Below are 20,173 nucleotides of genomic sequence, written 5' to 3' on the forward strand. Positions count from 1 at the left end.
TTCGGTTTTGCTCATGCATTATGAACTATAAACAGTCAGTTCAAATATGAATACACATTTGATTTTTACACTTGATTTATATGTGGATACCACATTTCTCTCTTTATTATTTTTAATAAAATGCTGAAGTGGTAGGTAGATACAACATAAAGGTAGAAAACATAGTTTAGTGTTGTAAGAGAGCAAATGTAGATGATCAGGTGTGTGCCTGTAGACTATGTGTTAATCCAAGCTAGACAAGGGCAATAAAACATCCACATATGCAGAAGATTTCTCTCAGAACAGGGAGGGTGAGGTTCTAAGCCTCACCTCTGTTGATCCCCAATTTCTCACCTGATGACCCCCCTGCGACTGTGCCTGTCTTAGGTTGTTCCTCCCTTGAGGAATCTTACCCGTCTCTGGCTAACCAGTCATCTTCCGGGGCCATACAGGGAAATGTTAAGTTGGTACGTGAGAGAGAAGCCTTATTGTTTGAAATGGTTAGCTTTTTATTTCTTTGCATATTTATGCCCTGTGGCTTCTATGCCCAGCATTTGTCTTGAGGTATCTTTACCACTTGGAGGAGTTATGATACTCGGTAAATTTGATATGAGGCACGAATTCTATTTAAGAATTCGTTGTAATTAGGAAGGAAGAAGAAAAGCTATAGAAGTAGCAGGCGGGAGAAAACATGGGAAGATTGATTATTTCTTTGACATATCTTCTTGTAGAGTAACTTCAGCATGTATAGATTTTAAGCTACTACTTAAATTGCGCACACACATTAACATAATAGGAGTATAGTTATATAACCAAAGCATACCTGTAATTACCAGCCATCTCCAGTGAAACCAAGAAAACCAGTTAGGCACCCTAGGCATTTGTGAAAACTTATCAATGATATGATGGTTATTATCTAACTGAATTTGAATAGTTTGAGAAAAATCAGACAAATTAAAACAACCCATTCCTGGGCACTGTTCACATCCCATATGTTCTTTTAACAGTAAATAGTCTGTAGTTGTAAGATTTTGGAGCGCTACAATTTGCACTTCTCCTAATTCTTGGTTGAGTTCCAACAGTATAGATCCAGTCAAATTTGTTGTTTTACTGTATGCACAGGCCAGCTTAGATATCTCCTTCATTCCCATGGCAAGTCCAGGAGCTGGTGGGATGAGTGCATCTACAGCTGTAGCAGTACGTGGATCTTTGTTGGGGTTTTTGATGATCATCTTCTGGCATGAGTCTTCCCGAGAGTGCTGATGTTGGAAGTTCGTTTTCATATCGTATCATAGTTCATTTTCGGGGTAGCCAAATTAGGCTTTGATCCTCTGTATAAACACAAACAGACCCTTTGCCTACACTTTTATATGTCCTTTATATCATTGTGTAGAACTCATTAGAGGTCACCACATAGGAACTGCATTTTTTTTTTTTAATCATTAATCTACACTTACATGACGAATACTTTGTTTACTAGGCTCTCCCCTATACCAGGTCCCCCCTATATACTCCTTTACAGTCACTGTCCATCAGCGTAGCAACCTGTTGTAGAATCACTACTTGTCTTCTCTGTGTTGTACAGCCCTCCCCTTTCTCCCACCCCGCTATGGATGCTAATCTTAATACCCCCCTACTTCTCCCCCCCTTATCCCTCCCTACCCACCCATCCTCCCCAGTCCCTTTCCCTTTGGTACCTGTTAGTCCATTCTTGAGTTCTGTGATTCTGCTGCTGTTTTGTTCCTTCAGTTTTTCCTTTGTTCTTATATTCCACAGATGAGTGAAATCATTTGGTATTTCTCTTTCTCTGCTTGGCTTGTTTCACTGAGCAAAATACCCTCCAGCTCCATCCATGTTGCTGCAAATGGTTGGATTTGCCCTTTTCTTATGGCTGAGTAGTATTCCATTGTGTATATGTACCACATCTTCTTTATCCATTCATCTATCGATGGACATTTAGGTTGCTTCCAATTCTTGGCTATTGTAAATAGTGCTGCGATAAACATAGGGGTGCACTGATCTTTCTCATACTTGATTGCTGCATTCTTAGGGTAAATTCCTAGGAGTGCAATTCCTGGGTCAAATGGTAAGTCTGTTTTGAGCATTTTGATGTACCTCCATACTGCTTTCCACAATGGTTGAACAAGTTTACATTCCCACCAGCAGTGTAGGAGGGTTCCCCTTTCTCCACAGCCTCGCCAACATTTGTTGTTGTTTGTCTTTTGGATGGCAGCCATCCTTACTGGTGTGAGGTGATACCTCATTGTAGTTTTAATTTGCATTTCTCTGATAATTAGCGATGTGGAGCATCTTTTCATGTGTCTGTTGGCCATCTGTATTTCTTTTTTGGAGAACCGTCTGTTCAGTTCCTTTGCCCATTTTTTAATTGGGTTATTTGTTTTTTGTTTGTTGAGGCGTGTGAGCTCTTTATATATTCTGGACGTCAAGCCTTTATCGGATGTGTCATTTTCAAAGATATTCTCCCATACTGTAGGGTTTCTTTTTGTTCTGTTGATGGTGTCTTTTGCTGTACAGAAGCTTTTCAGCTTAATATAGTCCCACTTGTTCATTTTTGCTGTTGTTTTCCTTGCCCGGGGAGATATGTTCAAGAAGAGGTCACTCATGTTTATGTCTAAGAGGTTTGTGCCTATGTTTTCTTCCAAGAGTTTAATGGTTTCATGACTTACATTCAGGTCTTTGATCCATTTTGAGTTTACTTTTGTATATGGGGTTAGACGATGGTCCAGTTTCATTCTCCTACATGTAGCTGTCCAGTTTTGCCAGCACCATCTGTTGAAGAGACTGTCATTTCGCCATTGTATGTCCATGGCTCCTTTATCAAATATTAATTGACCATATATGTCTGAGTTAATGTCTGGATTCTCTAGTCTGTTCCATTGGTCTGTGGCTCTGTTCTTGTGCCAGTACCAAATTGTCTTGATTACTATGGCTTTATAATAGAGCTTGAAATTGGGGAGAGAGATCCCCCCTACTTTATTCTTCTTTCTCAGGATTGCTTTGGCTATTCGGGGTCTTTGGTGGTTCCATATGAATTTTTGAATTATTTGATCCAGTTCATTGAAGAATGTTGCTGGTAGTTTCATAGGGATTGCATCAAATCTGTATATTGCTTTGGGCAGGATGGCCATTTTGACGATATTAATTCTTCCTAGCCATGAGCATGGGATGCGTTTCCATCTGTTAGTGTCCCCTTTAATTTCTTTTAAGAGTGACTTGTAGTTTTCAGAATATAAGTCTTTCACTTCTTTGGTTAGGTTTATTCCTAGGTATTTTATTTTTTTTGATGCAATTGTGAATGGAGTTGTTTTCCTGATTTCTCTCTCTGTTGGTTCATTGTTAGTATATAGGAAAGCCACAGATTTCTGTGTGTTGATTTTGTATCCTGCAACTTTGCTGTATTCCGATATCAGTTCTAGTAGTTCTGGGGTGGAGTCTTTAGGGTTTTTTATGTACAGTATCATGTCATCTGCAAATAGTGACAGTTTGACTTCTTCTTTGCCAATCTGGATTCCTTGTATTTTTTTGTTTTGTCTGATTGCCGTGGCTAGGACCTCTAGTACAATGTTAAATAACAGTGGGGAGAGTGGGCATCCCTGTCTAGTTCCCGATCTCAGCGGAAATGCTTTCAGCTTCTCGCTATTCAATATAATGTTGGCTGTGGGTTTTTCATAGATGGCCTTTATTATGTTGAGGTACTTGCCCTCTATTCCCATTTTGCTGAGAGTTTTTATCATGAATGGATGTTGAACTTTGTCAAATGCTTTTTCAGCATCTATGGAGATGATCATGTGGTTTTTGTCTTTCTTTTTGTTGATGTGGTGGATGATATTGATGGACTTTCGAATGTTGTGCCATCCTTGCATCCCTGGGATGAATCCCACTTGGTCATGGTGTACGATGGTTTTGATGTATTTTTGAATTCGGTTTGCTAAAATTTTGTTGAGTATTTTTGCGTCTACGTTCATCAGGGATATTGGTCTGTAGTTTTCTTTTTTAGTGGTGTCTTTGCCTGGTTTTGGTATTAGGGTGATGTTAGCTTCATAGAATGAGTTTGGGAGTATCCCCTCCTCTTCTATTTCTTGGAAAACTTTAAGGAGAATGGGTATTATGTCTTCCCTGTATGTCTGATAAAATTCCGAGGTAAATCCATCTGGCCCGGGGGTTTTGTTCTTTGGTAGTTTTTTGATTACCGCTTCAATTTCGTTGCTGGTAATTGGTCTGTTTAGATTTTCTGTTTCTTTTTGGGTCAGTCTTGGAAGGTTGTATTTTTCTAGGAAGTTGTCCATTTCTCCTAGGTTTCCCAGCTTGTTAGCATATAGGTTTTCATAGTAGTCTCTAATAATTCTTTGTATTTCTGCAGGATCTGTTGTGATTTTTCCTTTCTCATTTCTGATACTGTTGATTTGTGTTGACTCTCTTTTCCTCTTAATAAGTCTGGCTAGAGGCTTATCTATTTTGTTTATTTTCTCGAAGAACCAGCTCTTGGTTTCATTGATTTTTGCTATTGTTTTATTCTTCTCAATTTTATTTATTTCCTCTCTGATCTTTATTATGTCCCTCCTTCTGCTGACCTTAGGCCTCATTTGTTCTTCTTTTTCCAATTTTGATAGTTGTGACATTAGACCGTTCATTTGGGATTGCTCTTGCTTTTTTAAATATGCTTGGAGTGCTATATACTTTCCTCTTAAGACTGCTTTTGCTGCGTCCCACAGAAGTTGGGGCTTAGTGTTGTTGTTGTCATTTGTTTCCATATATTGCTGGATCTCCATTTTGATTTGGTCATTGATCCATTGATTATTTAGGAGCGTGTTGTTTAGCCTCCATGTGTTTGTGAGCCTTTTTGCTTTCTTTGAACAGTTTATTTCTAGTTTAATGCCTTTGTGGTCTGAAAAGTTGGTTGGTAGGATTTCAATCTTTTGGAATTTCCTGAGGCTCTTTTTGTGTCCTAGTATGTGGTCTATTCTGGAGAATGTTCCATGTGCACTTGAGAAGAACGTGTATCCTGTTGCTTTTGGATGTAGAGTTCTGTAGATGTCTATTAGGTCCATCTGTTCTAGTGTGTTGTTCAGTGCCTCTGTGTCCTTACTTATTTTCTGTCTGGTGGATCTGTCCTTTGGAGTGAGTGGTGTGTTGAAGTCTCCTAGAATGAATGCATTGCATTCTATTTCCTCCTTTAGTTCTGTTAATATTTGTTTCAGGTATGTTGGTGCTCCTGTATTGGGTGCATATATATTTATAATGGTTATATCCTCTTGATGGACTGAGCCCTTTATCATTATGTAATGTCCTTCTTTGTCTTTTGTTACTTTCTTTATTTTGAAGTCTGTTTTGTCTGATACCAGAATTGCAACACCTGCTTTCTTCTCTCTGTTGTTTGCTTGAAATATCTTTTTCCATCCCTTGACTTTAAGTCTGTGCGCGTCTTTGGGTTTGAGGTGAGTCTCTTGTAAGCAGCATATGGATGGATCTTGCTTTTTTATCCATTCTATTACTCTGTGTCTTTTGATTGGTGCATTCAGTCCATTTACATTTAGGGTGATTATTGAAAGGTATGAATTTATTGCCATTGCAGGCTTTAAGTTTGTGGTTACCAAAGGTTTAGGGTTAGCTTCTTTACTGTCTTACTGTCTAACTTAACTCGCTTGTTGAGCTATTATAAACACAATCTGATGATTCTTTATTTCTCTCCCTTCTTATTCCTCCTCCTCCCTTCTTCATATGTTGGGTGTTTTGTTGTGTGCTCTTTTTAGGAGTGCTCCCATCTAGAGCAGTCCCTGTAGGATGCCCTGTAGAGGTGGTTTGTGGGAGGCAAATTCCCTCAACTTTTGCTTGTCTGGGAATTGTTTAATCCCTCCTTCATATTTAAATGATATTCGTGCTGGATACAGTAGTCTTGGTTCGAGGCCCTTCTGTTTCATTGCATTAAGTATATCATGCCATTCTCTTCTGGCCTGTAGGTTTTCTGTTGAGAAGTCTGATGATAGCCTGATGGGTTTTCCTTTGTAGGTAACCTTTTTTTTCTCTCTGGCTGCTTGTAATACTTTGTCCTTGTCTTTGATCTTTGCCATTTTAATTATTATGTGTCTTGGTGTTGCCCTCCTTGGATCCCTTGTCATGGGAGTTCTGTGTACCTCTGTGGTCTGAGAGGCCATTTCTTCCCCTAGTTTGGGGAAATTTTAAGCAATTATTTCTTCAAAGACATTTTCTATCCCCTTTTCTCTCTCTACTTCTTCTGGAATGCCTATGATTCTTATATTGTTCCTTTTATATTGATCACTCAGCTCTCTTAAAATTCTTTCATTCCTAGAGATCCTTTTATCTCTCTCTGCATCAGCTTCTCTGTGTTCCTGTTCTCTGTTTTCTAGTCCATTAATGGTCTCTTGCATCTCGTCCATTCTGTTTTGAAGTCCTTCCAGAGCTTGTTTTATTTCTGAATTCTCCTTCCTTAGTTCTTGCATATTTCTCTGCAAGTCCATCAGCATGGTTATGACTTTTGTTTTGAATTCTTTTTCAGGTAGACTGGCTAAATCTATCTCCCCAGATTCCTTCTCAGGGGAAGATGTAGCAGATGCTGAAGCTGTCTGGGTTAGTCTTGTCTGGATCATATTTTTTTGCCTTTTCATGTTGACAGGTGCTATTGACTGTCAGCTGGGAGGGCCAAAATTTTCACTTGCTACTGGCCTTTCTTTACTGGGGCAACTACGACCCCTAGTGGCTTGTGTTGGGTAATTGCGTGTAGAGTGGGTCTTTGTGTCTTGCCTGGCCTGAAGGGAGAAATTTCCCTTTCTGTGGGCGGAATTTGTCTCAGGCTGCTTCTCTGCTTTCGCAGCGCCCGGTGGGGTGATGGATGGGGGGGCTGCTTGAATGTTTGCCTCCGTGAGGGGTCTCAGAGCTGTTGCCCAGGGGGTTAGTGCACCCGGTTTTCCCTGTAATTTCCAGCTGCTGTACTGTGACCTGGGTTGTTTCCGTCAAGCTGTTAAGTCCCTGTCCCTTTAAGACTTTCAAAAAGCCCCCGCTTTTCTTTGTCACAGGGGCATCAGCTTCAGCACCCGCTCAGAGGTCTTACTCCCTGTTCCCCCAATATCCAGGGCCCCCTGGGCATGTACTGTGTCTGCGCTCTGGCCTGGATGGCTGGGGCTGGGTGTTCGGCAGTCCTGGGCTCCGTCTCCCTCCCGCTCTGCCTATTGTTCTCCCGCCGGGAGCTGGGGGGAGGGGCGCTCGGGTCCCGCAGGCCGGGGCTTGTATCTTACCCCTTTCACCAGTCGCTGGGTTCTCGCTGGTGTAGCTGCAGTCTGGCCACTGTCCTGCGTCTTCTGGTCTCTCTTTTAGGGCTAGTTGTGTTTGTTGTATTTTCAAAAGTATATATGTTTTTGGGAGGAGATTCCCACTGTCCTACTCACGCCGCCATGTTGGCTCCGCCTCCCAGCCTCTGTATTCTTAAAAGCTCCCCCAGGAGGTTGTGATGCTTGGCCAGAGCTAAGGAACCAATTTCATGGGCTCCTGAGGGGTGGTAGATGCCGGGCTCATCCAGGAGGTGTGAAGGAGGTCAGTGGAAGTAGGGAAACCTCTTTCCATTTTCTTGTCTAATCAGGTTCAAGAATAAACCCTTTCTAGCCACTTCCACTAGGTCTTCTTTCTAATAACATGGTCAGCAGTTCTTTTAAACTTTGACCTTGTTCTCTGGATAGTCTGGGCAGTTGGGCCCAGGTAGCATACTTCTGCTGTTTGGCTGGTCTACCTCCATTCCCCACCCCTTTCTCATTTGCCTGCCTCCCCCGTGGAGGCCTGACAGCTAAACCCTTGCTGTCGCATGCTGGCCACGTGACAAAGATACTACCACTGGGAGTCAGAGTTAGCTGGGGCTCCTGCAAATGCTCTAGGTTTCCTGGTGAAGTGGGCAGGCCTGGTCATCGCTGCCCCTCCCTGTTTCCTGCTTTAAATGTGGACATGAGATCCAGAGCAGGGACAGCCATTTTCAAAGCCTGGGGGAACTGAGGCCACTTCTCCCGTACACAATGCAGGCATAGCACCTTGGGCCCATGACACTGTCAGGGGCCACAAAAATGATCTAATTTCTTCTAAAGACAGGAGAAAAACATATGACCTAGCTATATTCATCTTTATATCAGTGCAGTCATAAAATATAAATTTTCATTAATTTTTCTTTGATAATTTGCTTTCTATAAAGGCAAAAGTGCCTAACACCCATGGAAGTGATAATGCAGCCCAGGAGAAGGAGAGATCAAGAAAATCCCAGATTTACCAGGCCTGACATCATTTAGCTACAGAATCAGCTTCAGCAACCTTCGGCCTCATTATTTTATGTGAGACATTAAGTGCCTCTTTGTTAAGCCTCTATAAATCAGGCTCCCTGTTACATGCAGCTAAATTTATACTCCCAAAACTGACTTCTTGTCAGGCTGATGTTCTTTTCTTTCCTCCTAGGATGCTGAATGCAAGGAGGTCGGGGCATTTTCCTGAGAGTCCTGGTATTTCAGCTAACCAGAAATTCCCAGGGTCCAGGACCATCCCTCCCAGCACTGCACTCATTTACCTCAAGCAGAGAATTCTGAAGCTTCACATTTAGGGCTGCCTTCTGTTCTTCCAGCTGCTTTATTTCAGTTTCTGATTTCTTCTTCACCTCTTCCAACTGTGCTTCTACTTCCTAAATAAGGATTAGAAGAGTTAGATGCACCAGGCACAAAAAACACGGACAGGACACTTGATGTAGTCACACCCTGCCTTATTCCCAAAAAAGTTCAAAGAAGCTTCCAAAAGTCATAAAGTATGTAAGAAAACATAAATTGGAAAACATAAATACATAAGAAAGTCAAAAGAATGCATGAGTTAGTTTTACACCACAAAGTCTGATATATATATATATATATATATATATATATATATGGTGTGGTGGGGGTGGGGCAGGGGGGTGAGGCAGCCGTTGCAGTAGCGGACCTGGGGGCTGCAGGCGGCTGGATGATGCAGCAGTTTGGGGGTAATGAGTAGTAGAACTCTGGATATATTGTGAATGCAGACCACCAGGACGTGCTGAGAAGGGAGGTCGTAAGGACAACATCGAGGTTTCTAACCTGAGCAAGGGAAGGGTGGTGCCACCATTAACTGAGATGAGGAAGACGGAAGGAGAAGCAGGTTTGCGTGCAGCATGAGAAGCCTGTGTGGGACGCGCTGAGTTTGAGACCTCTGTTAGACATCTAAGCAGGGAGATGGATATCCGGGTCCGGAAATCAGGGAAGAGTTCTAGATTAGAGACACGCATGTGGGAGTCATCAGCACACAGCACCAATTAGGCTATGAGTTTGAATGAGAAAAGCTAGAGAGAGAATATAAAGAAAAATAGGAGAGATTCAAGACCCAAGCATGCGACACTCTCTGTCATATTCTGTGAGTCTGAGGTTATAGAATGTGACAATTATTTGGAGTGCAGTTCTTCTATGCCACCAATCAATGATAGATCTGTGTTCTGATTGAAAATAGCTGGACATAATAGTACTAGCTGACATACACCATTTGCTGGGTATTTTACACAGATCACCTCTTTGATTCTTATGAAAACCCTATGAATGAGGTACTATTGTTAGAGCTCATTTTACAGATGAAGAAATGAAGCTGAAAGAGGTTACATGACTTGCTTGAACTCATGCAGCCAGTAAACAGATAAGTCAAGATTGCCAGACTGAAAGGTATTTCCAACTCTTCTTGAGCAAAACTGAGGGAGTCTCTGTGGGCAGGCCCCAGAAGTGCCCCAAAGGAGGGTGGAGAAGCTGAAAGCCCAGTCTTCAGGAACTGGAACTTCATTCTGTTTCCAAGGAGTGAGGTGAATTCAAGCTGACAGTAAGAACTGTGTGATGGGGCTGAGCTGGGATCATGGAAACCTATCTTTCATTCATTTAACCAACCAATATTAACTGAACATCTGCCATATGCCAAGTAGATAAGGACCTAGGGATATAGCCAGTGTGTGCTGGAAAATTTTTAACAACTGGCTTTCCAAAACTAACTAAATAAATATTGGTCTGTAGCAGTTGTTGATTTCCATGGTGTAAATGCTCCCACCATGGCCATTTTCAAGCTGCTACAGTGATATTACTAAACATGGAGCTACAAAATGGTGTGACAATTGCCTGTGAGGAGCCAGTACAAATTGGTGCCAACACACCACTGGATGTAGTAGTGAATGAAACATCCCAATAGGGCAAACACATAGTGAATAGGTCATTACAATGGGGTGTAGCAAGGGCTAAGGAAGACACAGGGAGTACCATGTACTGGACAATAGGACAGGCAGAGAAAGCTTGTAGGAAGACCAATATTTAAATCAACACCAATAGGATCAGAAAAACTAGACAGAGGAGGACAAATGAGTTTGCGAGTGGGTGAGAAAGTGTTCCCCATTAAGAGAAAGCCATGCATTAAGACCAAGAATGGAAAGAACATGGAATGGATGACCCAAAAGGCTAGAGGGCAGAGTTAGACAGGGGAGTGGTACAGGGTGAAGCAGACAAGGCAAACGGTCTGGCCATATAGGGTCTGACGAACCACTTTAAGGGATTCAAACTGTGGAGATCACAGAAGGCATTTGGAGCGTTTGAAGCCTAGGTTGAGTTTTCAGATGATTCCCCTGGAAGGAGACTGGATTAGATGAAGTGAAAAGATGGGAGGCAGGGAGGCCAGTTAGGAGATCATCATATATAGTTCACTGAGAAATGGTGGTGACTGTATCAGTGTGGTATCACTGAAGACAGAGGGGAGTGGAGATATTCCATCAAAGAAGTAGAATGAATGGACTTGATGGCTTATTGAGTATGGGAAGAGAAATAATTCATGTTTAATTCTTGGTTTGACTTGAGTTTCTAAAAAGATACTGCTACTGATCACCTGAATGACACCTTTACACTTTCTGTGAGGCCAACTCCAGGCCCTGGGGTGGCCCAGAGCATGGTCAGTCGCTTAGAAGAAAAGAAGGGTGTGATTAGATTATAAGTGTCACATGACATGGCCACTTAGCATGTGTGTACTCTCTTCAGTAGGTCTATGATCCCGTTTTGCAGAACTCATTGTATTGGAGAGTTCATTTTCTAAAGAAAATATGTAAATTATCTTCTTGCTCCAAACAAGTTGAAATAGCTTAAGCAACCATCAGAAACAAGGCAAAAATTCAGATTTTCTACTTCGTCAATTAACTTCTCATTCACTGAAACTTTTATTGAACACAAGTTTTTGCTTAATATTCTTACTGTACAGGCACTCACTAAGTCTGCCAAGGCATGTTCACTGTAATAGCACAGTGAAAATCCCCTAAGAAAGATTGTGAGCATAAAGCAATAGCTATTTCTAATTTTACACAGCCTAACTTCTAGGGTCCATGTAATCAATCATAGCTTCAACCATTGCCTGACAAATAGACCTAAAGTGGAAAAAAAAAATCCCCACAGATGGAAATTGCTGATTTCAGCAGTAATTTTTGGCACCTACTAAGCTTCATTTTAGGTGCAGAATAATTTGATTTACTATCAGAAAAGCAGTTCTGGGTCACCTAGAGAACACAGATTAGGATGAGGCATGCTCATATCCAGCTCAGTCCAAAGTGACCTTGAGGATTTCAACAGGACACTTTAACGTTCTCCTAACTCAGATAAAGAGAATAAAACAACTACACAGATAAGAACATGAGGAAAAAGAAGGAGACTAATGCTTTCAAATACATAGATTGCTTTATTCCATACCTGGAAGAATATTAGGGTGTTAATTTATAGAATTCACAGAGTATTTTCATAAACTCTGTTCTTGCTGAACTCCTGCAGTACTCAGGGAAAAAGGCTTTTTTGTACTCACTTCACATGGAAGAAATCCCATGACTAGTAAGAGGTAAAAGCAGGACCCACACCCATTCATTTGATTCCTTGTCTAGATGATCCATAATTGCAGGAAATTTAAGAAAAGACACATGAAAGAGCCACTGTGATGGAAACAACACATGAGCAATCACAGAAAATTACCAAGCAGGGATTTCAGCTGGTGTTTTAGAGGAAAACATGTTAACTTTTACAAGAAGAAAAATTACTATTTGGAATGTATTTATAGTAAAGTTCAGGGTACAGCTGAAAGAGTCAACCAGTACAAAGCCTAAAATGTCATTCAGAGTCAACGTTAGTGATAATACTAACACCAGTACTAATCAATACATGGGACATTAGACCCCATGGAGGGTCACACTGCAGTAGTAGCATTCAACTGGCATTAGAGCAAATGCTATTTTAAACCCATCCAAACAAAGTTTAAAAATAAGTCTGGAAAATGGTAAATTTTACATTATGTACATTTTACAACAATAAAAATAAGTTTAGAAAAGGAACAGCTGATTCACAAATACTTTAATTGCTTGCCAAAACAAAATTCAGTACTCATAAAAGGATGATAACAAAATCCAGACTTTCAACAAAGTTTAAATTTCATGAAGTTAATATTCTTAATGTTCAGCATCCAATAAAACATTACTAAACATACAAAACAGAAAATGGGACTCATAACCAGGAGAAAAATCAGTCAATAGAAAAAGACCCCAATATGACATATGAAGATGTTAAAAGAGCAATTACAAATGTGCTCAATAATTTAAAGAAAAACATAAATGTAATGAGAGACAGAGAAACTATGAAGAAGGATTAAATGGAATTTCTGGAGCTGAAAAATTTGATATCAGTAATGAAAAAATAAATCAAAGGGGCTTTAAAAATGAATGGATGATACAGAAAAAAGATACAGAAAAGAAACTAACCAAACTGAAGCACAGAGAAACAGGAAGACTGAAAATAAATGAACAGAGCTTCAAGAACTTTTGGGACAGTATCAGACAAGGGTGTGGTAGGGGCAGAAAAGATAATGGCCTTAAAATTTCTAAACTGGATACAACTATAAACCTATAGATCCAAGAGGTTCAATGAACCCCAAGGAGAAAATGTACACAAAATATTACATCATGTCATATCACAATTAAATTGTGGAAACCAGTGATTAAAAGAAAATCTTACAAGCAATATGAGAACAAAAGGACACATTACGCACGGGGGAAAAAACTGAAGAGTGGCTGCCAACTTTTCGTTAGAAGAAAATGTAAACCAAAAATGTTGAATGACATCTTTATAAAGTTCTGAAAGAAAAAAGAACTGTCAACATAGAATTCTATATCCAGCAAAACAGCCTTCAAAAGATGAAGGCAAAATGACACCTTCAGACACATAAAAACAGAGAATTTGCTGTGATCAGTCTTACACTACAAGAAATGTTAAAGGAAGTTCTTCAAGCCAAGAGAAAATAATACCAGATGGGCACTTGAATCTGCCAAAGGAATTAAGAGTATAGAAATGGTAAATGATAAAATATAAGACTTTCATTTTCTTCTTTTAAAATTTCCTTTAAAAGATTATTGACTGTTTAAGGAAATATAAAAGTAATTTCTGTTGAGTTTATAACATGTGCAAATTAAAATATATGACAGTTACACAAAGCTAAGGAAGGGACAAATGGAAAGGTATTGTTATTAGGTTTGTTCCATGAAGTTATATATATAAAACTTCTGCTATATATTTTATATATAGCATATATTTGAAGTAATATAATATTATGTGATGGCAGACAGGGATAAAATTAAAGATGCAAATTATAAATCCTAGAGCAGCCACTAGCACACTCTACACCTGCCCCCTTCCAGAAAAAGTTGCATGCTAATAAATCATTAGTGGAGATAAAAAAGGCAAATCCAAAAAAAGATTTAATGAATCCAAAGCAAACAACAAAAAGCGGTAAGAAGAAAAGAGAATAAATGTGATAAATAGAGAAAACAGCAAGATGGTAGACTTAATGATAATTACATTAAATGTAAGTGGTCTAGATGACCTTCAGAAGTCAGAGCATCAAACTGAATAAAAGAGTAAGACCCAGCTCTACCATGGTAGCACTTTGAACAGAAAGACACAAATAGGTTAAAAGTAAAGGAGTGGTTTAAAATAAACCATGCAACACTAACCATAAAAACAATAGAATATCTATATTTTAATCAAAGTAGACTTCAGAACAGGAATATTTCATAAAGGATTAAAGGGCCAATTTAGATGTGGCAGCAGGGGTGTTGTCATCAGTTCTGCAGTGGACCTGGGACATCATTGAGGGCTGGGGAGCTGCCCAGCTCCCTGGTCTTCCAGAAAGCTGGAAGACCCACTATCCTTTACTTTATTCCTTTTCTGCCTACACTACCCAGGGTGGGTTTGTGATGCTTGCCACTGGCAATCCTAGTGCTTCAAATGAGATGTGGGGGGCAGAGGCATCTAGCACAGCTCAGGAGGCACTCAGTAAATCTTTCCATGCTTTCCTTAGAATCAGTGGAGGCCAAAGCTAATTGTAGGATGTATGCTCTGTTCTGTTCCGTCAAGATTAAGTGACAAATATCAACTGATCCCGTGGACAAGAAAGGCAGACAAGGCCCTGGGTCACCTCCAGCCTCTCCTGCAGTGCCTTCCTCAGGTTAAGGTAGCATTCAGGATACACAACGTACCCACACCAAAGGGCTCAAAGGACCAATGCACTCAACTCTAGAGGTGAAAAAGCTGTATTTTTAGACCATGAATCCTAGATTTGGGGCCTCTTCATGGCTTTACCTTCCCCTAATCTGCATGACCTAATTTATATACTCAATTTATAGAAATGACAAAAAAAAAAAACATGGATGCATGCCCCTGATTATAGCTTAAGTGGGGTTTCTACACTGAGAGTCAGGCTTGGCTGGCAGGTCAGTGGGGCAACCTGTAGCTCCGGGAGACCTGCTGTCCCACTGACTGACTGTGGCTCAGGATGGGAACTGTGTTTGGCAGTTGGTCGGAGGAGTGGATTTGTGCGACCAGTCTCAGCTCATGGGGAGGAAGATGCTTTCACTACAGCTGCTTCCTACCCAGCACAGGGATGGGAAACCGTGAGCTGTGGCGAGAGGCTGTGGGTTTTAATACTCTACCACTCACTGGGTGAGTTGACACATAACATCTTCCAGCCTCAGCTTTCTTATCTCAAAAATGGGGATAAGAAAACCCATTTTGTAATACTGTTGGGAGGATTCAATATGTCCCTAAGAATAGTTCTTACAAAATATAGAGTATACTAGGCACTAAAAAATGTTTTCAACATGATGCTACCCAGTGCACATAACTAGTCCTGGCCACTGTCTATGGAACTTTGACTCTATGCTATGCACTGAGTTAAGGGTTTATGTATGGTACCATTATTTAGTTTACATAACAACCTCTCAAAGTATTTATCCTCATTTTAGAAATTAGGTTTTTTCTGAGAGGTTAAGGAACCTGTCCATGATCACACAGCTAGTGGAATAGTCAGGTCTTAGACCCAGGACTTATCTGTATCTTTCAGGAGTTCCTTTATTTATCCAACACATACTTATTGATACCTACCAGTCTTAACCATCACACAACACTGCATTTGTTAGTGATACATGATTATCTTTCAGCGAAAGCTCAAAGCTGATAATGAAGCCTCTTGGACTATAAAGAGGCTTTCTTGTAAAAATTAAGCACCACCTGTGTTCACAATAATATTGATTTACACTTCATTCTTTTCCTGTTACTTACTTTTCCTAGCAAACAGGAGATGAGGCTTTGCATTCCTTCTCAGCAGAGAGCTGCCCCCTGTGGTGGGAAACTGGACCAGCACCCAGAGGCCGAGAATCTGTCCCATTGCCAGGCCACTGATTAAAAACCTGCATCCACCTAGTGCCTATTGAGCCCCCTGCACTGTGATATGCTTTGTTTTTCATATGTATCAACTCATTTAATCCTTGCAGCTGTTCTTTGAGGCGCTACAATCATCATCTCTTTCCTAAATGAGGAACTGGAGGCATGCAGAATTTCCCTCTGAGGGCCCAGATAAATAACTTGCTGTGGTCACAAAGCGAGGGGGTGGCAGAGCAGGGATTTGAAGCCAGGAAGTCTGCCAGGCCTCAGTGTTTGCCTCATGTTATTTCTCTCTGTTTCTGCTGAGTTGAATATCCTAAGCTAAACGCTCACATGATAAAACTCTACCCCATGTCAGCAACTCCAGGCACTATACTGTCTCATGGTCTTAGGGGTGCCCCGTCTTCCCCTAGAGACCCTGACCTTTCTTTGGTCAGAGAACTAACTTAAATCTCTACAGAGTAGAAGCTCAAAAAATATTTGAGTAAGAAAAGAAGAAATACAAGAGAAAAGGAGGGAGGCAGAAGAAAGAAAAAAACGGAACGGAGAAGTGTCTGAAAGGCTGACTCACCTCCTGCAGCTCCTTCCTTTCTGCCTCCACCGAAGAGCGAACAGATTTGATTTCCATGGTGTGTTTCTTGATCAGGTCTTCCAGCCGCTTCACTAGCTGGTCTTTGAGATGTTTCTTCTCCTCTTCTGTCTGATGTTTGATTTTACGAAGGTCTTCTTCGTATTGTTGCTTCACATGTTCTGTCTCAATACTTGCCTCTTTCTTGGTCTGTAAAAAGAAAAAGGTCTTGTAAAACTGCCAGGGAGGGACAAGCAGCAGGAATCACCATTTCTCTTCTGTACAGCTTTCAGTGTTTTTCCACTGTGTTTTCACACTGACTTTTACAGCATATATCCCAAGGTGCAATAAAGTTTATAAGACTATATATATTTGATATTTTTAAGAGAATTCATCTTATCCACCATCAGAAAAGGACTCTTTGGAATAGTGCATCTATTGTCGTGGGATAAGATACTCCAGCCTATACTCCACTGGTTTCTAAAGAATGCTCTGTTTGCTTTGGGAACGTACAGGGAGAATCTTAGGCAAGTTTCCAGTTTCCCGGGAGCCAGTAAGACCCTGGGAGGATTCTGCTACATTCCCAGACTCCTAGTTTCAAATGACATGAAGGGGGCAAGAAGTTGGCTGGCTGGAAATTCATACCCACACATCCACCCCTGAAGCCAAGGGACCTGCTGTTTCTGAGTGGATCTGTCATGGTTGGGAATTGCCCTCTACCTGAAGCTCATTCCAGTAAAGCCTCCTGTGACCTCTCCAACCCCACAGCTGGGTCAGACACTACCTGTGTATCTGTGCCTCCTTTCATGCAGGGACACTCCTTGGGCAATGCCTGGCCCTGGTGAGGAGGGAGACTGCAGACTTCCACATCATTCGCTCTCCCTAGGACTTCATGCTCTGAAACCAGCTCCATCTTCATGTCATCTGCAAGCATAGGTTTCGACATCACCTGGAATGCTTCGTGTCCAAGGCCTTCTGCAGTCAGGTCCCCATTCTGCTATTCAACATTCTGCCCACCACTCCCCTGCATGGTCCCTGCACCATGGCTTTTTGGCCCTCAAGTACAATCAAGGTAGTGACTGTCATCTTTGCTCAACCAGCAACATCCTGAGTTCACATAGCTGCCTTGCTCTCTCTTCTTAAACTAGTCATCATCAAATTTTTTAAACTGTGTTTTCTCTAAGTAAACAAAAAAATGAACATGTCCCTGGACATATGTACATTCAAATGATTTAAATTTAAAGGAATTTGAAGGATAGAACAAAAAGTAAATATAACTAGAATTGCTCATTCTTTTCTTCCCATATTTCCCGAGGAGGTACTCATGCCCTACTTTGAGACCACTGTTCTAAATCGTTCATAGACTTCTGGTTCCCCGAACATCTCCTCCTCCACACCTTTGCAGCCCATGATGATTTCTTCTTTCCCAGGTACTTCATTCACCTGCTGCCCCGGCTGTGGGCGGTTCCATAAGCTCCCAGATGCAGAGCCCATGTTTTATGCCTTTGTTAAATCTCCTAGTGTCAAGCTGATCATACTGTCGGTATTCAAGAACTTTGTGGGGAGGGAGCAGTGGAAGGCACTTTGCAGTCAGATATTCTTAGACACAACCAGTCCTACCACCAACCAATGGCCTTGAGGCAGCCACCTACCCTTTCTCAGCCTCATCTCTTCACCTGTAATTGAAATACTGAAAACACCTATCTCACTAAATTATGGGTAAGACCCAATAACGTCACTGTGTGAAATGATGCTAAAAGTATATAAAATGTTGTCTAGGTGCTAGGGGAAAGCCAATGCTGAGAAATCCAGGTGTGATGTTGGGGAATATCTGGGGACAATGGGTATTTTTGCACCATGCCATATAGACAGCTGGCTTGTGGCACCTCTAGGTACTGGCCCACCAGGCAGATCAGTGCCCCTCTGCTCTGCTCCCTCAACAGTCTCAAGGTTGCAAGTGGCACCAGGTCAGCCTGGTGGCTAACCTTCCAGCATAAGGAATCTGTTCCAGGGCATCTCACCGGTTTTCTCTGTCCCATGACACTCCTGCAGCATCAGTCTCTCTTTGGCAACAGCCAGCTTCTCCCCAAGCTTTTTTGCAGTGCTTTTCAACTCTGAGTTCTCCTGTCGAGCTTCCCTGAGCTGCACATCCAGGTCCTAAATAGACAGAAAGGCTCTTATTTCCCTGGGCACAGTTCTGTGTAGAGACATCCTCTGTACACAGAACTGATGTCGGATCTGGAAGGTGGGCCTCTGAAAGGGCACGCATGAGCTCTTAGCCTCTGGAATTCAGTGGCTCAGTGCTCATCAGATGCCTACTCCTCCTCTGGTCGAGCAAGTTATTCAACCTCTCTGTGGTGAGGGTTACATGGGATAAAATGGCTGCGACAGAAAATGCTCAGGGTGTGTTAGGATTACTAGCCGCTGCTCCTTTTGGAGATGTGACTCTGTGAGTCTCTGGGGCTCACATAACTGACTTGTCAGTGGTATGGCTCCTCATGAATGCAAAGCCCCAGGGATTTTAGGACAGGCTAGTTGCTAATGGAATGAGTAGGCCTGCAGAATTAGGCTGATCTGAGCAAAAACTTATTAGCTGCATGCCCAGCTTGGTTAGTACTTAAACCTCTCAATTTCAGTCTGTTCTTCTTATCTATAAGCTCTCTGAGGTCAGGGACCAAGTCCAGCTCACCAGGTGTCTCTTGCCCATAGCTCCGGGCATGGCACATAGTAGGTGTTCAATAAATATTTGTGGAATGAATGTAGTTGAACTCAGGGGAGGTAATAATGCTTTGGTAGAAGTCAGTGCTCCTTGCAGAGCCTGACACATAGTAGATGTTCAAAATTAAGGACCATGCTTGTTATCCCCCTTGCTTTACCTGAGTCCTGTCCTTCAGCTTCTGGGCGTACTTCTTCAGGTCACTTATCTTCCGGCCTCTGTGCTCCAGGTCCCCTTCCAGCTTCCTGACCTGGGCCTGCAGGGCCGACTCCTGGACCTGGAAGTTCTTGCGGAGGTCTGTCTCCTTCTCCTGCCACTGCCACAGGGCCTCGCTCACCGACTGCTGCATGGCCTGCCGGATGGCCTCGTTTTCCCGCTCGTAGGTGGCCTGCAGCTCCTCGGCCTTGCGGGCGTAGTCCTTGCTCAGCTGCTGGTTCTCCCCTCGCAGCCGCTCCACCTCCAGCAGGACGTCCCGCATGTCGGGGCTGTGGCCGGGCTCTGCCCCCGGGTCTGGGCTCTCCTGGCACGGCCGGCCCCACTGGGATGCCTCGCAGCCCGTCAGGTGCCGGAGCCTCTTCTCGTAGCCAGCCTTGAGCTCCAGCATCTCCTTGGAGAGGGTGAGGACCCGCTCGGCGTGCTCCGCCTCCGCCCTCAGCTCCTTCTCCTTGGTCTCCAGCCTGCACGTGGCCGACTGGGCCAGCGCCTCCTGCGTCAGCCTCTTCTGCAGCTCCAGGGCGCTCTCCAGGGCCCGGATGCGCTGGAGCAGGGCCTCCTCCTCCTCCGCGCCGCCCTGCTCCCGCAGGAGCCTGGCCTTGGTCTCCGCCACCGCGTTCCGGAGCTCCTCCTGGTGCACCTCCCGCAGCGCCTCCATGCTGGCCTCTGCCTCATCCTGGCGGGTGTTCAGGGCATAAATCACCTGCAGGAAAGTCCAGAGCCCAGTTAGCACCAGGGCTGTGGGCACGTGTGAGGGGTGACGGGACCAGGGATGCTTCTCCTCTGTGGCGGTGACTTAGGCTGATGCACGCCTTAGAAAAGGATGTGTGTGGAAATGATTTATTAGAAATTGTGCCCGGAGAAACCAGCAGGGGAGCAGGGAAGCAGGACGGGGAAGTGCTGGAAGCAAAGCAAGGGCTGATA

The 20,173-nt window shown here is 42.6% G+C and overlaps 1 protein-coding gene across 4 annotated transcripts in view; it reads right to left on the reverse strand.

The window, feature by feature from the left end:
• The window catches only part of FAM184B (family with sequence similarity 184 member B), a 130,735-nt gene that overhangs the window by 48,443 nt on the left and 62,119 nt on the right, over nt 1–20,173 (reverse strand). For 3 of the 4 annotated variants that reach the window (XM_057502122.1, XM_036921047.2, XM_036921046.2), the window contains exons 2-6: nt 19,197–19,952; nt 18,342–18,477; nt 17,105–17,244; nt 16,324–16,530; nt 8,555–8,665 (exon numbers count right to left, since the gene is read on the reverse strand). In XM_057502122.1, the coding sequence (XP_057358105.1) occupies nt 8,555–8,665; nt 16,324–16,530; nt 17,105–17,244; nt 18,342–18,477; nt 19,197–19,907 (1,305 nt within the window). In that variant the 5' untranslated portion in view covers nt 19,908–19,952. Of the gene's footprint in view, nt 1–8,554; nt 8,666–16,323; nt 16,531–17,104; nt 17,245–18,341; nt 18,478–19,196; nt 20,062–20,173 lie in introns of all 4 variants that reach the window. The other variant, XM_057502123.1, reaches the window with a different exon arrangement.

The sequence above is a fragment of the Manis pentadactyla genome, chromosome 5 (assembly GCF_030020395.1).
Source record: "Manis pentadactyla isolate mManPen7 chromosome 5, mManPen7.hap1, whole genome shotgun sequence".
NCBI classification, from domain to species: domain Eukaryota; kingdom Metazoa; phylum Chordata; class Mammalia; order Pholidota; family Manidae; genus Manis; species Manis pentadactyla.